We start from the raw sequence: 15,760 nt of genomic DNA on the forward strand, positions 1-15,760 counted from the left end.
GGTGGGCTACAGTCCATGGGGTCACAAAGAGACAGACACAACTGAGCGACTGAGCACGCACACACGGCTGGACCAGAGCCCTCAGCAGGACCCTGGGGTGGGGACCAAGTGATGGAACCTCACCCCAGTGGGGAAAACAACACTTTGCTTACATTTAGTGAAAAGGAATTCATTCCGTATATAAGTCCTGGAGCTTGAATTCAAAGTACGGGAAGGACAGACCATACATACACAAACACACATGCAGACAAAACTGTATTATAAACATAAAACCCAACCATATACCAGATGTTAGTTGTTGCAGACCCTAGAAGAAATGATAGTGAGGTGATGCCAAACAGGTGTGGGCTAAGGCTACAGGAATAACCATGGTGCCAAAGAAATGCATCAAAAACTGCTATGTTATTCAACTCACACAATGCTATATGTCAACTATATTGGAAGAGAGAAAGAGGAGTGAGGAAGGAGGGGGCTGGAGAAAAGAAGGGAGGGAGGAAGAAAGAAAAAGGAAAGGATGGAAGGAAGCTGTCATTCAGTAGGTGATCTGGGGCAGCGTGAAAGAGTCACCGCCCTTACATTTTTATTTCATCTGTGTTTTTTTTTTAAGAAATTGCTTTTTCCTTTAAGTTTTTTTGTATTGTGGTAAAATATACTTCAAACTGACCATTTTAATCATCTTTATGTGTTCAGTGGCATTAAGTGCACTCAGTCTGTTGTATAACCATCCCCACCGTCCACCTCCAGAACTTTTTCTTCTCCCCAAACTGAAACTCTGTCCACATGAAACATCAGTTTCCCATTCCCCATCCCATTCCGAGGGGTTTTTTGAATATATTATTTATATTTGTCCGGACATTAAAAAAAAAAAAAGAAAAAGAAGTCGATAGGACTTCCCTGGCAATCCAGTGGTTAAGACACTGTGCTCCCAATGCAGAGAGCATGGGTTTAATTGCTGGTCTGATGCTGGGAAAGATTGAGGGCAGGAGGAAAAGGGGGCGACAGAGGATGAGATGGTTGGATGGCACCATCGACTAAATGGACATGAGTTTGAACAAACTCTGGGAGATGGTCAAGGACAGGGAAGCCTGGTGTGCTGCAGTCCATGGGGTCGCAAAGAGTCAGACATGACTGACTGACTGAAGAACAAACTGGGAACTAAGATCCCATATGCCATGCTGCGCAGCCAATAAATAAATAAATAAAAAGAAAGTCCAATTTCCAACCAGTAAAAGCATCCAACACACAGCAAAGTCCCCACGTATTGAAACTTCCCTGGAAGCACCGAAGACAAAGCCCAGATCCATGACATGCATTGTACCCATTGCTGCAAATAACAAGCCCTGTGTGGTTCAAATACATGTGTGTTCCTGGTGGTCTTGGGGCTGAAGGTGGGAAGCACAGATGTCTTTAAGGCTACACTGGACGTCTGTGAGCCCTGGAGTGGCATTAAGAGATATGGTGACTCAGAGAGTTTGGCCCATCCTGTGCAGACAAGTGTTAGAAAGCTGATGAGAAATAAAACCTGGGGAAATGGTGATAATACAATCAGGTGGCCTCTGGCATCAAATCTTCCCCCACTGAAGTGGCTGCCATCTCCAGCCCCATTTTCCAGATGACAAAACTGAGTCTTTGAGAAGTCAAGTCACGGGCCAGGCTCCCTCAAGCTCTCAGGGGGCAGGATCCTCTGTTCTTGCTTCTGATTTTCCTCCTGGTTGCCCCCAGAGTTGCTGGGGGACCCTTGTGACAGCATCGTCCCAGGCAGCTTATTGGGTCACAATGCGCAGGGCCAGACCACACTTGGATAAATCCCCAGATGGAACATCTGAGCATCCTCTGGGAGACCAGGGACTGAGGGAGTCTTGAGGGTCATGCCCACACCAAGTGCATCTTCTAAGACTCACTAGCTCCCATGCCCCACCTCGAGGTAGGTGCACTCTCTTCAACCCTGATCAGGAAACAAAATGAAGCTCACAGGAGCCCAGTTAATTATTCCAAGGTGACCCAGCTAGTCATTTCAGTCATCAGATTTTCCCACAAACTATTTGAAAGCTTCTCGATCTTCAACTATTTTAGGTGGTAAAATGATCAGGAAAAAAAAAACCACTGTGGTTTTGTTTTAAAAAAAAAACAACACTTCATGTGTGTTTTCTGAAGAGATTGATGTGAACCAATAGTTGTGGGCTGAAGCAGTCTGGGAGGGCTTCCTGAAGGAGGTGATGCTGAGTGAGCCAGGGGTGTTGGTGGTATCCAAGGATCTGGTCTCTGAGGGGCAGAGACAGGTGAGGGAGAGAGCTCTGAGAAAAAGCCAGAAAGTCTAAGTGGGGTGCTGAGAGTCCGGAGCTAAAGGTCAGAGAAATGAGTAAGAGGTGTGTAAAATGCAGACAGCTGGAAGACAGAAAGAACAGTCAGGGCCTGGGAAAACTGCTGAGGGCAGGAAGACCAGTGAGGAGAGGGGTATGGCAGAGATGGGACAGAGATTGGAAGAGACAGAAGTGGGTTCCCAGGCATGAAGGAGGGGAGGGCCATGGTCTTCACAACTGACTGACAGTGAAGAGAGTAGGTTCCAGTAGCAAACTCTCAAATGCAGTAGTTAATTCTGCAGCTCTTCCTATGTCTCTGCAGCAGCCGCAGGGCCTTTGTACCTGCTGTTTCTTCTGCCCGGAATGTTATTCAGTTCAGTTCAGTTCAATCACTCAGTCGTGTCCGACTCTTTGCAACCCCATGAATCGCAGCACGCCAGGCCTCCCTGTCCATCACCAAGTCCCAGAGTTCACCCAGACTCACGTCCATCGAGTCAGTGATGCCATCCAGCCATCTCATCCTCTGTTGTCCCCTTCTCCTCCTGCCCCCAATCCCTCCCAGCATCAGTCTTTTCCAATGAGTCAACTCTTCGCATGAGGTGGCCAAAATACTGGAGTTTCAGCTTTAGCATCATTCCTTCCAAAGAACACCCAGGGCTGATCTCCTTCAGAATGGACTGGTTGGATCTCCTTGCAATCCAAGGGACTCTCAAGAGTCTTCTCCAACACCACAGCTCAAAAGTATCAATTCTTCGGCACTCAGCTTTCTTCACAGTCCAACTCTCGCATCCATACATGACCATAGGAAAAACCATAGCCTTGACTAGATGAACCTTTGTTGGCAAAGTAATGTCTCTGCTTTTCAATATGCTGTCTAGGTTGGTCATAACCTTCCTTCCAAGGAGTAAATGTCTTTTAATTTCATGGCTGCAGTCACCATCTGCAGTGATTTTGGAGCCCCCAAAAATAAAGTCTGACACTGTTTCCACTGTTTCCCCACATATTTCCCATGAAGTGATGGGACCACATGGCATGATCTTCGTTTCCTGAATGTTGAGCTTTAAGCCAACTTTTTCACTCTCCTCTTTCACTTTCATCAAGAGGCTTTTTAGTTCCTCTTCACTTTCTGCCATAAGGGTGGTATCATCTGCATATCTGAGGTTATTGATATTTCTCCCGGCAATCTTGATTCCAGCTTATGCTTCTTCCAGCCCAGGATTTCTCATGATGTACTCTGCATATAAGTTAAATAAGCAGGGTGACAATATACAGCCTTGACATACTCCTTTTCCTATTTGGAACAAGTCTGTTGTTCCATGTCCAGTTCTAACTGTTGCTTCCTGACCTGCATACAGATTTCTCAAGAGGCAGGTCAGGTGGTCTGGTATTCCCATCTCTTTCAGAATTTTCCACAGTTTATTGTGATCCACACAGTCAAAGGCTTTGGCATAGTCAATAAAGCAGAAATAGATGTTTTTCTGGAACTCTCTTGCTTTTTCCATGATCCAGCAGATGTTGGCAATTTGATCTCTGGTTCCCCTGCCTTTTCTAAAACCAGCTTGAACATCAGGAAGTTCACAGTTCACATATTGTTGAAGCCTCGCTTGGAGAATTTTGAGCATTACTTTACTAGCGTGTGAGATGAGTGCAACTGTTCAGTAGTTTAAGCATTCTTTGGCATTGCCTTTCTTTGGGATTGGAATGAAAACTGACCTTTTCCAGTCCTGTGGCCACTGCTGAGTTTTCCAAATTTGCTGGCATATTGAGTGCAGCACTTTCACAGCATCATCTTTCAGGATTTGGAATAGCTCAACTGGAATCCCATCAGCTCCACTAGCTTTGTTCGTAGTGATGCCCACTTGACTTCACACTCCAGGATGTCTGGCTCTAGGTGAGTGATCACAGCATCGTGATTATCTGGGTCGTGAAGATCTTTTTTGTACAGTTCTTCTGTGTATTCTTGCCATCTCTTCTTAATATCTTCTGCTTCTGTTAGGTCCATACCATTTCTGTCCTTTATCGAGCCCATCTTTGCATGAAATGTTCCCTTGGTATCTCTTATTTTCTTGAAGAGATCTCTAGTCTTTCCCATTCTGTTGTTTTCCTCTATTTCTTTTACCCACCCCAAATACCCAAATGCCCCACTGCCCCTCTTTCCAGGTCTTTGCTCAACTATCATCTTAGTGATGCCTCCCTGACTTATTTTAAAATTTATTTATTTATTTATTTATGACTGCACTGGTTCCTCGTTGCTGTACGTGGGCTTTCTCTAACTGTGGCAAGCAGGGAGCTACTCTTCACTGTGTGTGTTTCTCAGTGCCCTGGCTTCTCTTGTGGTGCATGGGCTCCTAGGGTGTGGGCTTTGGTAGTTGTGGCTCCCACGGGCTTAATTGATCTGCAGCATATGGAATCTTCCCAGACCAGGGATCGAACCCATGTTTCCTGCAATGGCAGGTGGATTCTTATCCACTGCACCACCAAGGAATGCCTTTGCTGACTATATAAAACAACAAGGCTTCTAGCCCAAACCCTATCCTTTACACCATGTGACTTTTCCCCCCCAAGGCACTTAACCACCTTGTAACTTACTCTGCAATTGATGTGATTACATTTATTCATTATTGTATGTTCCACAATACAATACATCTCCACAAAGATAAGGCTCTAGGTCTGTTGATGAACCCCCTCTAGAACCGTGCCTGGCACACTCTAAATGCCAAATAAGTGATTATTTCTATCTCTACTTTCCCTGCGGGCAGGCAAACAGGGCTACACCTGTTTCTTTTAGGCGGGGGTGAGGGCTGCACCACAGGGCTTGCGGGATCTCAGTTCCCGGATCAGGGTTGAACCCTGGTCCCTGGAAGTGAAAGCTAGGAGTCCTGACCACTGGACAGCCAGTAAAATCCTTAAACCTGTTAACTTGATGTCTCCAACCCCGAGCCCACTGTGGGACCTGCTCATTCCTGTCTCCGCCTCCTCACAGGTGGCACCTCCCCCCGCTATGGCCGCGGGAGCCCTCCTGCCGTGCCCAGTGTCCCGGCTGGACTTCCTCAAGGCCTCGCACTTCGCGCTGGGGCCGGACCCGCGGCTGCACGCGGACGCCAAGCAGTCCACATCGCACCGGGACTTTCCCGCCTACTCGAGCGCTATCCGTGGGCCGCTGTGCCCGCCGCCGCCCTGCGCATCCCTCTTCCAAAAGGATGCGCGCTGGGCGGGCCAGGAGCGCCTGTCGGAGACGCGCTGCGCCTATGAGCCCCCGCCACCTATGCTGTTGAGGGAGCAGGAGCGGGAACTGGCGCGGGAGCGCACACTCGCCATGCAAGCCAGTCACCTGCACGTGCACGCGGAAGCGCGCGCACGCACCGGCCTCTCCACCGCGCGCGGCGACTACGGCTGGCCAGAGCCGCCGGAGCGCGCTCGCGAACAGATCCGCGGGGCGCGCCTCATCTTCGACCGCGACTCGCTGCCGTCGGGCGACCCAGACAAGCTGCGCATCCCGTCCACCACGTACCGGGAGTTCTTCCCGCTCCACGACCTTTGCCTAAAGCCCCGCGAGCCTGCCTGCCGCCTCTGTGAGTGCGCGCCGCGGCGCCCTAGGCAATTTCACCGACACACTTATTCTCGCGGCGAACAGGGATTCTGCTCCTCGCCCCCAGTGGACACTTGGCAGTGTCTGATGATCGTCTTTTTGTCTTTACGACGGGAAGGAGAGAATACTACTGTCAGGGAGTTGATGGAAGCCAGGGATGCTACTAAACATCTTACCACGCATAGGGGAGCTCCCCACAGTAAAGAATTTTCCAGATGTTGGCTTCCCTGGTGGCTCAGTTGGTTAAGAATCTGCCTGCCAATCCAGGAGACGCCGGTTCGATCCCTGGGTCAGAAAGATACCCCAGAGAAGGGAATTGCAACCCACTCCTGCATTCTTGCCTGGAAAACCCTATGGACAGAGGAGCCTGGAGGGCTACTGTCCATGGAGTCGCAAAGAGTGGAACACAACCGAGCGATTAACACTTGCGATTAACACTTTCGCGTCAAATGTCAACAGCGCAGAGGCTGAGAAACCCTGGAACCTCCTTGAGCCTCAGTTTCTGCATCCACAGAATGGGCACATCTCCCGAAGCTCTCCAGGGTGCTTTGCTGTGGGCAGAGTCATGAAGCTGGTTTGGGGTTAAACAAATATGCTAAGTGTCCTCCATCTCTACCACCCAGCCCTGACACCTCAGTAGTTGTGTAACTCTAAGGGAGACAACCTCTTCCAGCCTCAGTTTACTCATCTGCAAAGTGGGTGTGACAACCAGTTTTATAGTTACTGGTGAAGCCAAAAGAGCCCCGAGTGCTGGACGTGCCTGCCAGATAGCAACAAAGGGTCGTTGTCATTTGTATGATTTTTCCAATTCTGTGACTCAGGAACATATAGCTTGTGCGATCTCAGCTCCTGACCAGAGACTGAACCTGGGTCACAGCAGTGACAACCTGGAATCCTAACCACTAGGCCATCAGGGAACTCCCTTGTTGTCATTTTAAATATATATAGCTGTACTGGGTCTTAGTTTTGGCCCGCGGGATCTTTGATCTTCATTGTGGCATGGGGGGTCTAGTTCCCTGACCAGAGATCAAACGAACCCAGGCCCCCTGCATTGGGAGTCACCCCATGGACTGTAGCCCACCAGGCTCCTGTCTCCATGGGATTCTCCAGGCAAGAATACTGGAGTGGTTCTTCAGGGGATCAGCCCAGAGATCCAACCTGCTTCACCTGCGGCTCCTGCATTGCAGGTGGACTGTCTACCACTGAACCACCAGGGAAGCCCGTGAAAGTTCCTACTTCTTATTATTTTTGATGTTTTCCAGATAGGCCTTTGGCTAAGCTAGTCTGGACTGCCCACCTGCCCTTCCCAGGTGAGGAATAGAATCCCAGTGGTCCTGAAGCTGCCAAGAATTGATCCCATTCTCTCTCCTCTTGCTCATCCTCAGGTGGGCCCAATCCCCTCCAGTGGGAGCACAAGAGACAGGATGACAGCACCTCCTACCAGAGACAGTTCCAGGCCCTGCCAGGCCCACCTGCCTTGCCGTGTAAGAGGGTAAATTGAGACCGGGCTGGTGCTGCGGGTGGGGGTCAGGCGGAGGAGCAGCGAGGGGGGCTGGGTGGTCTTGCCCTCCCCACTCCTGTCCACCCACAGGCCTCCTCCAGCATAGAACTGGGAGACTTCAAGATTGGCTACAGGCCCATGTGCACGGAGCAGAAACAAGCCTACGGGCCTCCGGATCTGCCCCCGGACAGGTACAAAGGAACCATGGCCTTTTCTATCAAGACAGGGTGACGTGGGGTGGGTCACCTAAGTCTCTAGGGCCAACACTGTGCCCTTGAAGTCTCCATCACCCACAGGCAAGGCCCACTATTGTGCCAGATCACTCACAATTAGCACCCCACAGCTTGGCTATTGGGGAGCTTGTCCCTCCCTCCCTTTTCCTGGGAGTTGTAAGGGCCCAGATCAGATGGATCCACCTCCTGCTTCCCATCCCCTTGCCTGCAGGTATGACAAGGCCCAGGCCTCAGCCCACATCCACTGTGTGAACATCCGTCCTGGGGATGGCCTCTTCCACGACAGGACCACCAAGGGGGAACACTTCTATGCCCGGGAGCCAGGTGAGATCCGGCTGCCTGCCCTGCCCCCTCATTCCCACAGCAGCCACCCAGGGTTGCTCAGGACCTACTTTGCCACTGGCAGAACCTTTCCTTCTTCACCACGACCAGACTCCTGAGTCACACATCCTGGAAGGAAATGGGTGTCCCGGTCCGGGGAGCCTCACCACCTCCACACACTTCTTCTACCGTCAGGTCAGCAGGAAGGCGAAAGGCTGCAGGGCAAGTCAGGGAAACGGGCTTTCCTCTGTTTCCCAAAGTGTATAATAGCAAGTGCAAAGGCCCTGAGGTGGGAGGGAGCTGGACATGTGTATAGGGATCTCCTGGATCTATTTGCGGGATGTAGGGCGAGCCACTTAACCACTTCATACCTCAGTGGTTGTCTGTAAACTGAAATAACAGTACCAATTCCCAGCGCCATCCGTGGGACCCAAAGAAAGTGTGAGCCGTCCAAGGTCACACAGCTCCCGCTTTTGAGCTTCATCCCTGGCCTTGGGACATCCATGACGAGGGGAGCTTCCCAGATGCACTGTGGTCCTTACAGCCCCTGCGAACGAGCGAGCCAGCCAGCCGCCACGTGCCTCATGAGACATTGCAGAGTCACATAACCCTAGGGGAGCCGTCGCTGCTCGGACAGTTCTTCCAGACCTCCATGGGCACGGACTACTTACCCCCTGGGATGCCAAAGCCGCCGAAAGCGCCCAACCTCCACCTGCAGCGCAGCAACCTGCCAGAGGGCACCGGTGGTGAGCGAGGCCCCGCCCATCTTGGGAAGCCCCGCCTTACCCCTGCTACCTCTGTGGTCCCGCCCCCGGCCAATCCCACCTCGCCCACTGCCTGACTCTGGCTCCGCCTCCTGAAGGGTTAGATCTCATGCCCTGGGCCAAGATTCCCAGCTCTGACCCTGAACAACCCCATGCTCTCGTCATCGTGTCTCTCAACAACCCCCTCCATCCCTGCATGACTCCGCCCCTCTGGTATGGCTCCTCTCCTCTCCATATCCACCCTCTCAAGACTCTTGGCCCTCCTCCTCCTCTGCAACACTCTGGCTCCGCCCCTTGACCAGCTAGTGCACTCTTCCTGTCCCCCCACCAGCCCCTCACCCCGGATCTTCTGCCTTTGCCCCGCCCCTGGCCACCTCAGTCCCCCCGCCTGGCTCCCTTACCCTCCCTGCCTCCTAATGCATCCTCCTCCCCTGACAACTTCGGCGGGAACCCAGGTGTCGCCCTTGAACCCTTGTTGCATCCTTAGTCTCCTGCGTTCTTTCCCCCTGGGCTCTGCCTTTCCTCCCTCAGACCCTCAGCTCAGCCACCCCACTCAAATCTCCAGACCTAGATTTTTTAACCATGAACCAGAAGATGCTGAAGCCACATGGAATAGCTCCAGCCTCTGTGACCAAGGAGCTGCTACAGCGGGTGAGGGAGGAGAGGGTATCTCCTTAACCAGGTAACCTCTCAGATCAGAATTAGTCTCACATCTGCTCAGGGTCGGGATTCTCTGGTGACTCAGATGGTAAAGAATCTGCCTGCAAGGCAGGAGACATGGGTTGGATTCCTGGGTCGGAAAGATCCCCTGGAGGAGGGCATGGCAACCCACTCCAGTATTCTTGCCTGGAGAATTCCATGGACAGAGGAGCCTGGTGGGTTACAGTCCATGGGGTCACAAAGAGTCAGATACAAATGAGTGACTAGCACTTTCACTTCACTGCTCAGGATCACTCTAGGGTCATCCAAGGCTCAGGGGCCCATCATGGTCAGTTCAGGGGCAACTGTGGTGAGCCACAGTTACATTCCAAGCTGAGGGTGAGCTCAGAAGCACCTAAATTCAACAAGGCTATGGGGTCTCTCCAGGGGTCTGCACTGGTGTCTCATCCAGCTCCTGTGTCACTCCAACCTTTTACCCACCTCTCCAGGACCCAGTCATGGGCCAAACCCGGCTAAGTCTCTCCCCACACTTTTATGTTCCCAGGGTGGCCTGGGTGGGTCAGCCACCCTCCAGGCTGCCCTGCCAGGCTCCCCCACCCTGACTCCACAGTGCAAGTATAGCCACTTGGAGCCCCCACTGGGTCAACAGCGCTTCTTCTCAACCCTAAACAAGGATGAATTTACCTTCAAGTACCAGGGCCCAGCAGTGCTAAGATGGGACGACTTCCAGGAGAGTCACTTGCCCCTGGGCTCTCTTCATCAATGGGGCTGTAGGGCTCGGAAAGTGGACCCTCGGGCCCCCCAGACCCCTATCTACCCATGCCCTAGCCAGCAATAAACAGTGCTTTGGCAACCCATGCATGTGTGCTCAGTTGTGTCTGACTCTGTGCAACCCCATGGACTGTAGCCCATCAGGCAGCTCTGTCCATGGAATTTTCCAGGCAAGAATACTGGAGTGGATTGCCATGCCCTCCTCCAGGAGATAGGGGGCTTGCGGGATGAAGGGTGGAGGTCGGGGAGAATGTACAAGAGAGAATGACTCCAGGGAGAAGCCCTTTTGCAGACTCTGGGTGTTGTCCCACTCTGGGCAGGGAGGCCATCCGAGTTTGTGCAAAGGCTTGGTGGTTGGATTCATGTAAGGAGTTTGCTGTCACAAGCTCTGAATGATGTGGGTGAATGAGGCAGTGTCATGAGGCTGAGATCACAGGCTCCTGGAACTGAGTGGACAGAGTCCAAATCCTGACTCCACCATGTCCTGAAAAGTACTCTTGGGCAGGTCATTTGACCCCTCTGAGCCTCTAGTTGCTTATCTATAAAATGGAGATAAATAATAGCTCTCTCTCATTGCGTGTGTGCCATGAGCTAAGTTGCTTCAGTCATGTATGACTTTTTGCGACCCCATAGACTATAGCCTGCCAGGCTCCTCTGTCCATGGGATTCTCTAAGCAAAAATATTGGAGTGGGTTGCCATGCCCTCCTCCAGAGGATCTTCCCAAACCAGGGATTGAACCTTTGTCTCTTATGTCTCCTGTATTGCCAGATGGGTTCTTTACCACTAGCACCACCTGGACACAATCTCTCTCTCATTAGATTGTTATAACTGAGAAATGTACACAGTAGTCAGGTTGTGGCTGGGAGTTAAGAAAGGAGAGCTTCCCTTCCAAGGATGAACGAGAGGAGGGGGAGGAAGGAGCTTTCAATCCTTGAGAATGCGAGGAAGGAGCTTTCAATCCTTGAGAATGCTGGCTGGGGCTCAGAGGGGGCATGAAGGGGTGGACATGAGAATGAGCCAGCAGTTTACCCTGTTGTGGGCAGAGGCAGGAAGCTGAATGGTTGGCGCACTAGCTGGCTGGGAAACTGGCCCCCAGGTCAAAAGGGAAAAACAACAAAAGTCATCAGAATATAATCAGATCCAAGGGGGCAGGTGTTCAGCCAGAGATAGAATGAAAAGGGTAGAAAGGAGGAGGTTGGGGTGGGCCCCTGAAGCCAGTGGGTGACAGGGCTTAGCAAACATGTCAAGAACCAGTACCTTGGACAGCAACCCACCATGACAATCTTGGAGGTCTGGTGCAATCAACACTGAGAAGTTGGCTCTGTCTGGAATGATCAGATGGGTCTTGGTGGCCATGCTTGGGCCCTGCCTCAACAGGCTGTTGAGAATCTGGTTTCAGGGAATGAACGTAGTTTCCTGACCCTGTAGACAGACCTTCACAAGACCCCCAATCCAATGGGCCACTAAGAGTCAGCCTCAAGCCTGGCCAGGAGTCTTTTCCCCATGGGCAATAGTCCTGTGAGACCAGCCTGTCATTTCCACAGGAAGGAGAGAAGTCCAGTTTGAGGTCCTACTGGGACAAGATGGCCCTTTTGGCTGCAATCATGGTATCCACGTTGACCATGAGAAGGTCTGCTAGAGGCCGGACATTTCTTCTGTTTGCTTTCACTAATGATGCAGATGACACTTTTGTGAATTACTCCATGATAATAACAGGCTTTCTCAATGTCAGCATTATTGGCATTCTGGATAGGATCATTCTTGGTGGTTGGAGGCCATCTCGCGCATTGCAGGCTGGCCAGCATCATCCTTGACCTCTACCCACCATGCGCCAATAGTACATTCCTCCTCCCCAACCCAGTTGTGACAACCAAAGATGTCTCCATACATTGCCAAGTGTCCCTTGGGGGGAAAAGTTACCCCTGGTTGAGGACCACTGCAATAAACCCATTCTCCAGTGATTCCCACAACAAAATCATGTTCTCCTGGTAAAGCCGATCTGCTGCTTGGCCAGACTGTACGTACAAAGGGACTCATCCTCTTTGCCTTGCCTTCCAGGAAGCTCAGAAATTTTGCTTTGGTTCTGTGTAGCTCCAGTTGCAGGATTTTGGGTGCTTCTGCCTTGTTCTAAGAATGGTTTAAACTGCTGAGACACCAGATGAGAAATAAGAGGTAGGAGTTACAAGGAGGCAGATTTTTGCACATTGTGAAGCATTTTCTAACCAAGGAACTGACAAGCCCCAGTATGGGTTGCCAGGAAAGAACAGAAACTTTACTCGAAATGTCTTCAGTACAGAAAGAAATTACATTATGATGATTCCGGTTTTATGTTATGGATTTATGTCTATCCCTCCTATATTCCACATACTTTCCAAAAAAGGCATGTCATATGAACTATAAAAACTAAAAGAGCTTATAAAATTAGATGAATACAATAATCTTTTTAAAAATTTTATGTATTTACCTTTTTTTACTGTGCTCAGTCCTTATTGCTGCTTGGGCTTTTCTCTAGTTGTAGTGAGTGGAGGCTACTCTTTAGTTGCAGTGCATGAGCTTCTCATTTTGGTGACTTTTCCTGTTGTGAGCACAGGCTCTAGAGCTCCTGGGCTTCAATAGTTGTGGCATGAGGGCTCAGTAGTTGCAGTTCCCAGGCTCTAGAGCAAAGGCTCAATAGTTGTGATGCATGGGTTTAGTTGCTCCATGGCATGTGGGATCTTCCCAGACCAGAGATCAAACCGTTGTCTCCTGCATTGGCAGGCAGCTTTTTTTTTTTTTTTTTTTAACTACTGAGCTACCAGGGAAGCCCAAATGAAATAGTCTTGAACATGGGAAAACAGATGACTCTTTTTGTATTTAGGCTATGCTTGGTCTTTGTTGTGACTCGGGCTTTTATCTAGTTGCAATGTGCAGGGGCTTCTCTTGTTGTGGAGCACGGGCTCGAGAGTACACATCCTCAGTAGTTGCTGCACTCGGGCCTAGTTGCCCCTGCATGTGGGGATCTTAGTTCCTCGACCAGGGATTGAACCCTCATCTCCTGCATTGCAAGGCACATTCTTAACCACTGGATCACCGGGGAAGTCCCCAAAGAGATGACTTTTTAAAGGAAAACATTCTGGTCAATGGTACTCATCACTAAGCATCAGACTTATCTCTTTCTGTCCCTCTGCAAATGATTTCATACTCTCACCCTCACTTTCATTATGTGAAAAATTGGGGAGAGCAACAGTTCCTCCTTCATGGAGGGTTACAAAGAGTCAATACAATGTGCACATACCATCTTAAAACAGGGCGTCACGCTTGGCTGCAGCTCAATGAACAGTGCCTATATTTTGTTAAGATTTTCAGTTCATTTCAGTTCAGGCACTCAGTCATGTCCAACTCTTTGCGACCCCATGAATCGCAGCACGCCAGGCCTCCCTGTCCGTCACCAACTCCCGGAGTTCACTCAAACTCACGTCCATCTAGTCGGTGATGCCATCCAGCCATCTCATCCTCTGTCGTCCCCTTCTCCTCCTGCCCCTAATCCCTCCCAGCATCAGAGTCTTTTCCAGTGAGTCAACTCTTCACATGAGGTGGCCAAAGTACTGGAGTTTCAGCTTTAGCATCATTCCTTCCAAAGAACACCCAGGGCTGATCTCCTTCAGAATGGACTGGTTGGATCTCCTTGCAGTCCAAGGGACTTGCAAGAGTCTTCTCCAACACCACAGTTCAAAAGCATCAATTCTTTGGCATTCAGCTTTCTTCACAGTCCAACTCTCACATCCATACATGACCACTGGAAAAACCATAGCCTTGACTAGACAGACCTTTGTTGGCAAAGTAATGTCTCTGCTTTTGAATATGCTGTCTAGGTTGGTCATAACTTTCCTTCCAAGGAATAAGCATCTTTTAATTTCATGGCTGCAATCACCATCTGCAGTGATTTTGGAGCCCCCCCCAAAAAAGTCTGACACTGTTTCCACTGTTTCCCCATCTATTTCCCATGAAGTGATGGGACCACATGCCATGATCTTCGTTTCCTGAATGTTGAGCTTTAAGCCAACTTTTTCACTCTCCTTTTTCACTTTCATCAAGAGGCTTTTTATAAAGTTCCTCTTCACTTTCTGCCATAAGGGTGGTGTCTTCTGCATATCTGAGGTTATTGATATTTCTCCCGGCAATCTTGATTCCAGCTTGTGCTTCTTCCAGCCCAGCGTTTCTCATGATGTACTCTGAGACCATAAGTTAAGGTCTTAGGTATTTCTATTTCAAGTATCAGAAACCTATCTCTATTTGCTCAAGCAGACAGGGATTTTATTGACTTAAGAAAGTCTGTAACTAGCAAGACTGCCAATTCCTTATCAGGCATGCTTTCTGCCTTGCTGCCTCTCAGTTCAAGCAGTGGCAAAAAACAAAACCAAAACCAAACCCAAATCCTAATAGTTAGGCCCTAAAGGAAGAGCTGTCTTGCATTAGAAAGTAAGGAACACTCTGACTGACCCATTTGTGACACATGTCCAGCTGCAAACCAATCACTGTGTCCAGAGGGATGGGATGCTGTGATTGAATGGCCGGATGATTTGGTTCTCCAAACCTCACCACGATCTTGGAGTCTGGAGGCCAACCTTGGTAGATCCTGTATCTTAGCAACAGACCTGTGCCTGCCCATCCCCATAGCATCTATCTTGCCCCAGGTTACAATCTAGAGAGCAGACAGACTAAGCCAATAGGCTCGTCCCATTGAGGGTAATTGTGCCTTTAGAAACAGGCAGTGTTCAGTGTTTGAAAGTACCCACCAGATTTCTGATAATCCCAGCCTTATCTCCCCATCTCATTCCTAGAAACTTTGTTTTTTAGCCTGGGGCAGAGAATTGAGCTCTGGCAATCTCACAAAATCAGTTCAGTTCAGTTCAGTTCAGTTCGGTCACTCAGTCGTGTCCAACTCTTTGTGACCCCGTGAATCGCAGCACGCCAGGCCTCCCTGTCCATCACCAACTCCCAGAGTTCACTCAGACTCATGTCCATCGAGTCGGTGATGCCATCCAGCCATCTCATCCTCTGTCGTCCCCTTCTCCTCCTGCCCCCAATCCAACCCAGCATCAGAGTCTTTTCCAATGAGTCAACTCTTCACATGAGGTGGCCAAAATACTGGAGCATCATTCCTTCCAAAGAACACCCAGGGCTGATCCCCTTCAGAATGGACTGGTTGGATCTCCTTGCAATCCAAGGGACTCTCAAGAGTCTTCTCCAACACCACAGCTCAAAAGTATCAATTCTTCGGCACTCAGCTTTCTTCACAGTCCAACTCTCGCATCCATACATGACCATAGGAAAAACCATAGCCTTGACTAGATGAACCTTTGTTGGCAAAGTAATGTCTCTGCTTTTCAATATGCTGTCTAGGTTGGTCATAACCTTCCTTCCAAGGAGTAAATGTCTTTTACTTTCATGGCTGCAGTCACCATCTGCAGTGATTTTGGAGCCCCCAAAAATAAAGTCTGACACTGTTTCCCCATCTATTTCCCATGAAGTGATGGGACCACATGCCATGATCTTCATTTCCTGAATGTTGAGCTTTAAGCCAACTTTTTCACTCTCCTCTTTCACTTTCATCAAGAGGCTTTTTAGTTCCTCTTCACTG

General features: G+C 49.9%; 1 protein-coding gene across 2 annotated transcripts; it reads left to right on the forward strand.

The window, feature by feature from the left end:
* Positions 1-1,802: 1,802 nt before the first annotated feature.
* Positions 1,803-10,225, forward strand: SAXO5 (stabilizer of axonemal microtubules 5). 2 transcript variants are annotated; one of them, XM_019964230.2, is made up of 9 exons: positions 1,803-1,924; positions 5,284-5,872; positions 7,275-7,381; positions 7,481-7,581; positions 7,835-7,947; positions 8,030-8,139; positions 8,489-8,690; positions 9,274-9,359; positions 9,979-10,225. In XM_019964230.2, exons 1-9 carry the CDS (start codon positions 1,910-1,912, stop codon positions 10,204-10,206), a joined length of 1,551 nt encoding a protein of 516 aa, XP_019819789.2. In that variant the 5' UTR covers positions 1,803-1,909; the 3' UTR covers positions 10,207-10,225. The 2 variants fall into 2 exon arrangements, with proteins under 2 accessions (XP_019819789.2, XP_070648128.1); XM_070792027.1 differs by lacking the exon at positions 9,274-9,359 and having other exon boundaries at positions 9,979-10,089.
* Positions 10,226-15,760: the final 5,535 nt, after the last annotated feature.

Source organism: Bos indicus, chromosome 7 (assembly GCF_029378745.1).
Source record: "Bos indicus isolate NIAB-ARS_2022 breed Sahiwal x Tharparkar chromosome 7, NIAB-ARS_B.indTharparkar_mat_pri_1.0, whole genome shotgun sequence".
Taxonomy (NCBI): Eukaryota; Metazoa; Chordata; class Mammalia; order Artiodactyla; family Bovidae; genus Bos; species Bos indicus.

Bases quoted from the DNA above. Each gene is read 5' to 3' on its own strand.
- SAXO5 (XM_019964230.2), top strand. The intron at 7,382-7,480 runs GTAAATTGAGAC...GTCCACCCACAG, and splicing joins CTGCCTTGCCGTGTAAGAGG to GCCTCCTCCAGCATAGAACT. The intron at 8,140-8,488 runs GTCAGCAGGAAG...TGGTCCTTACAG, and splicing joins CACACTTCTTCTACCGTCAG to CCCCTGCGAACGAGCGAGCC.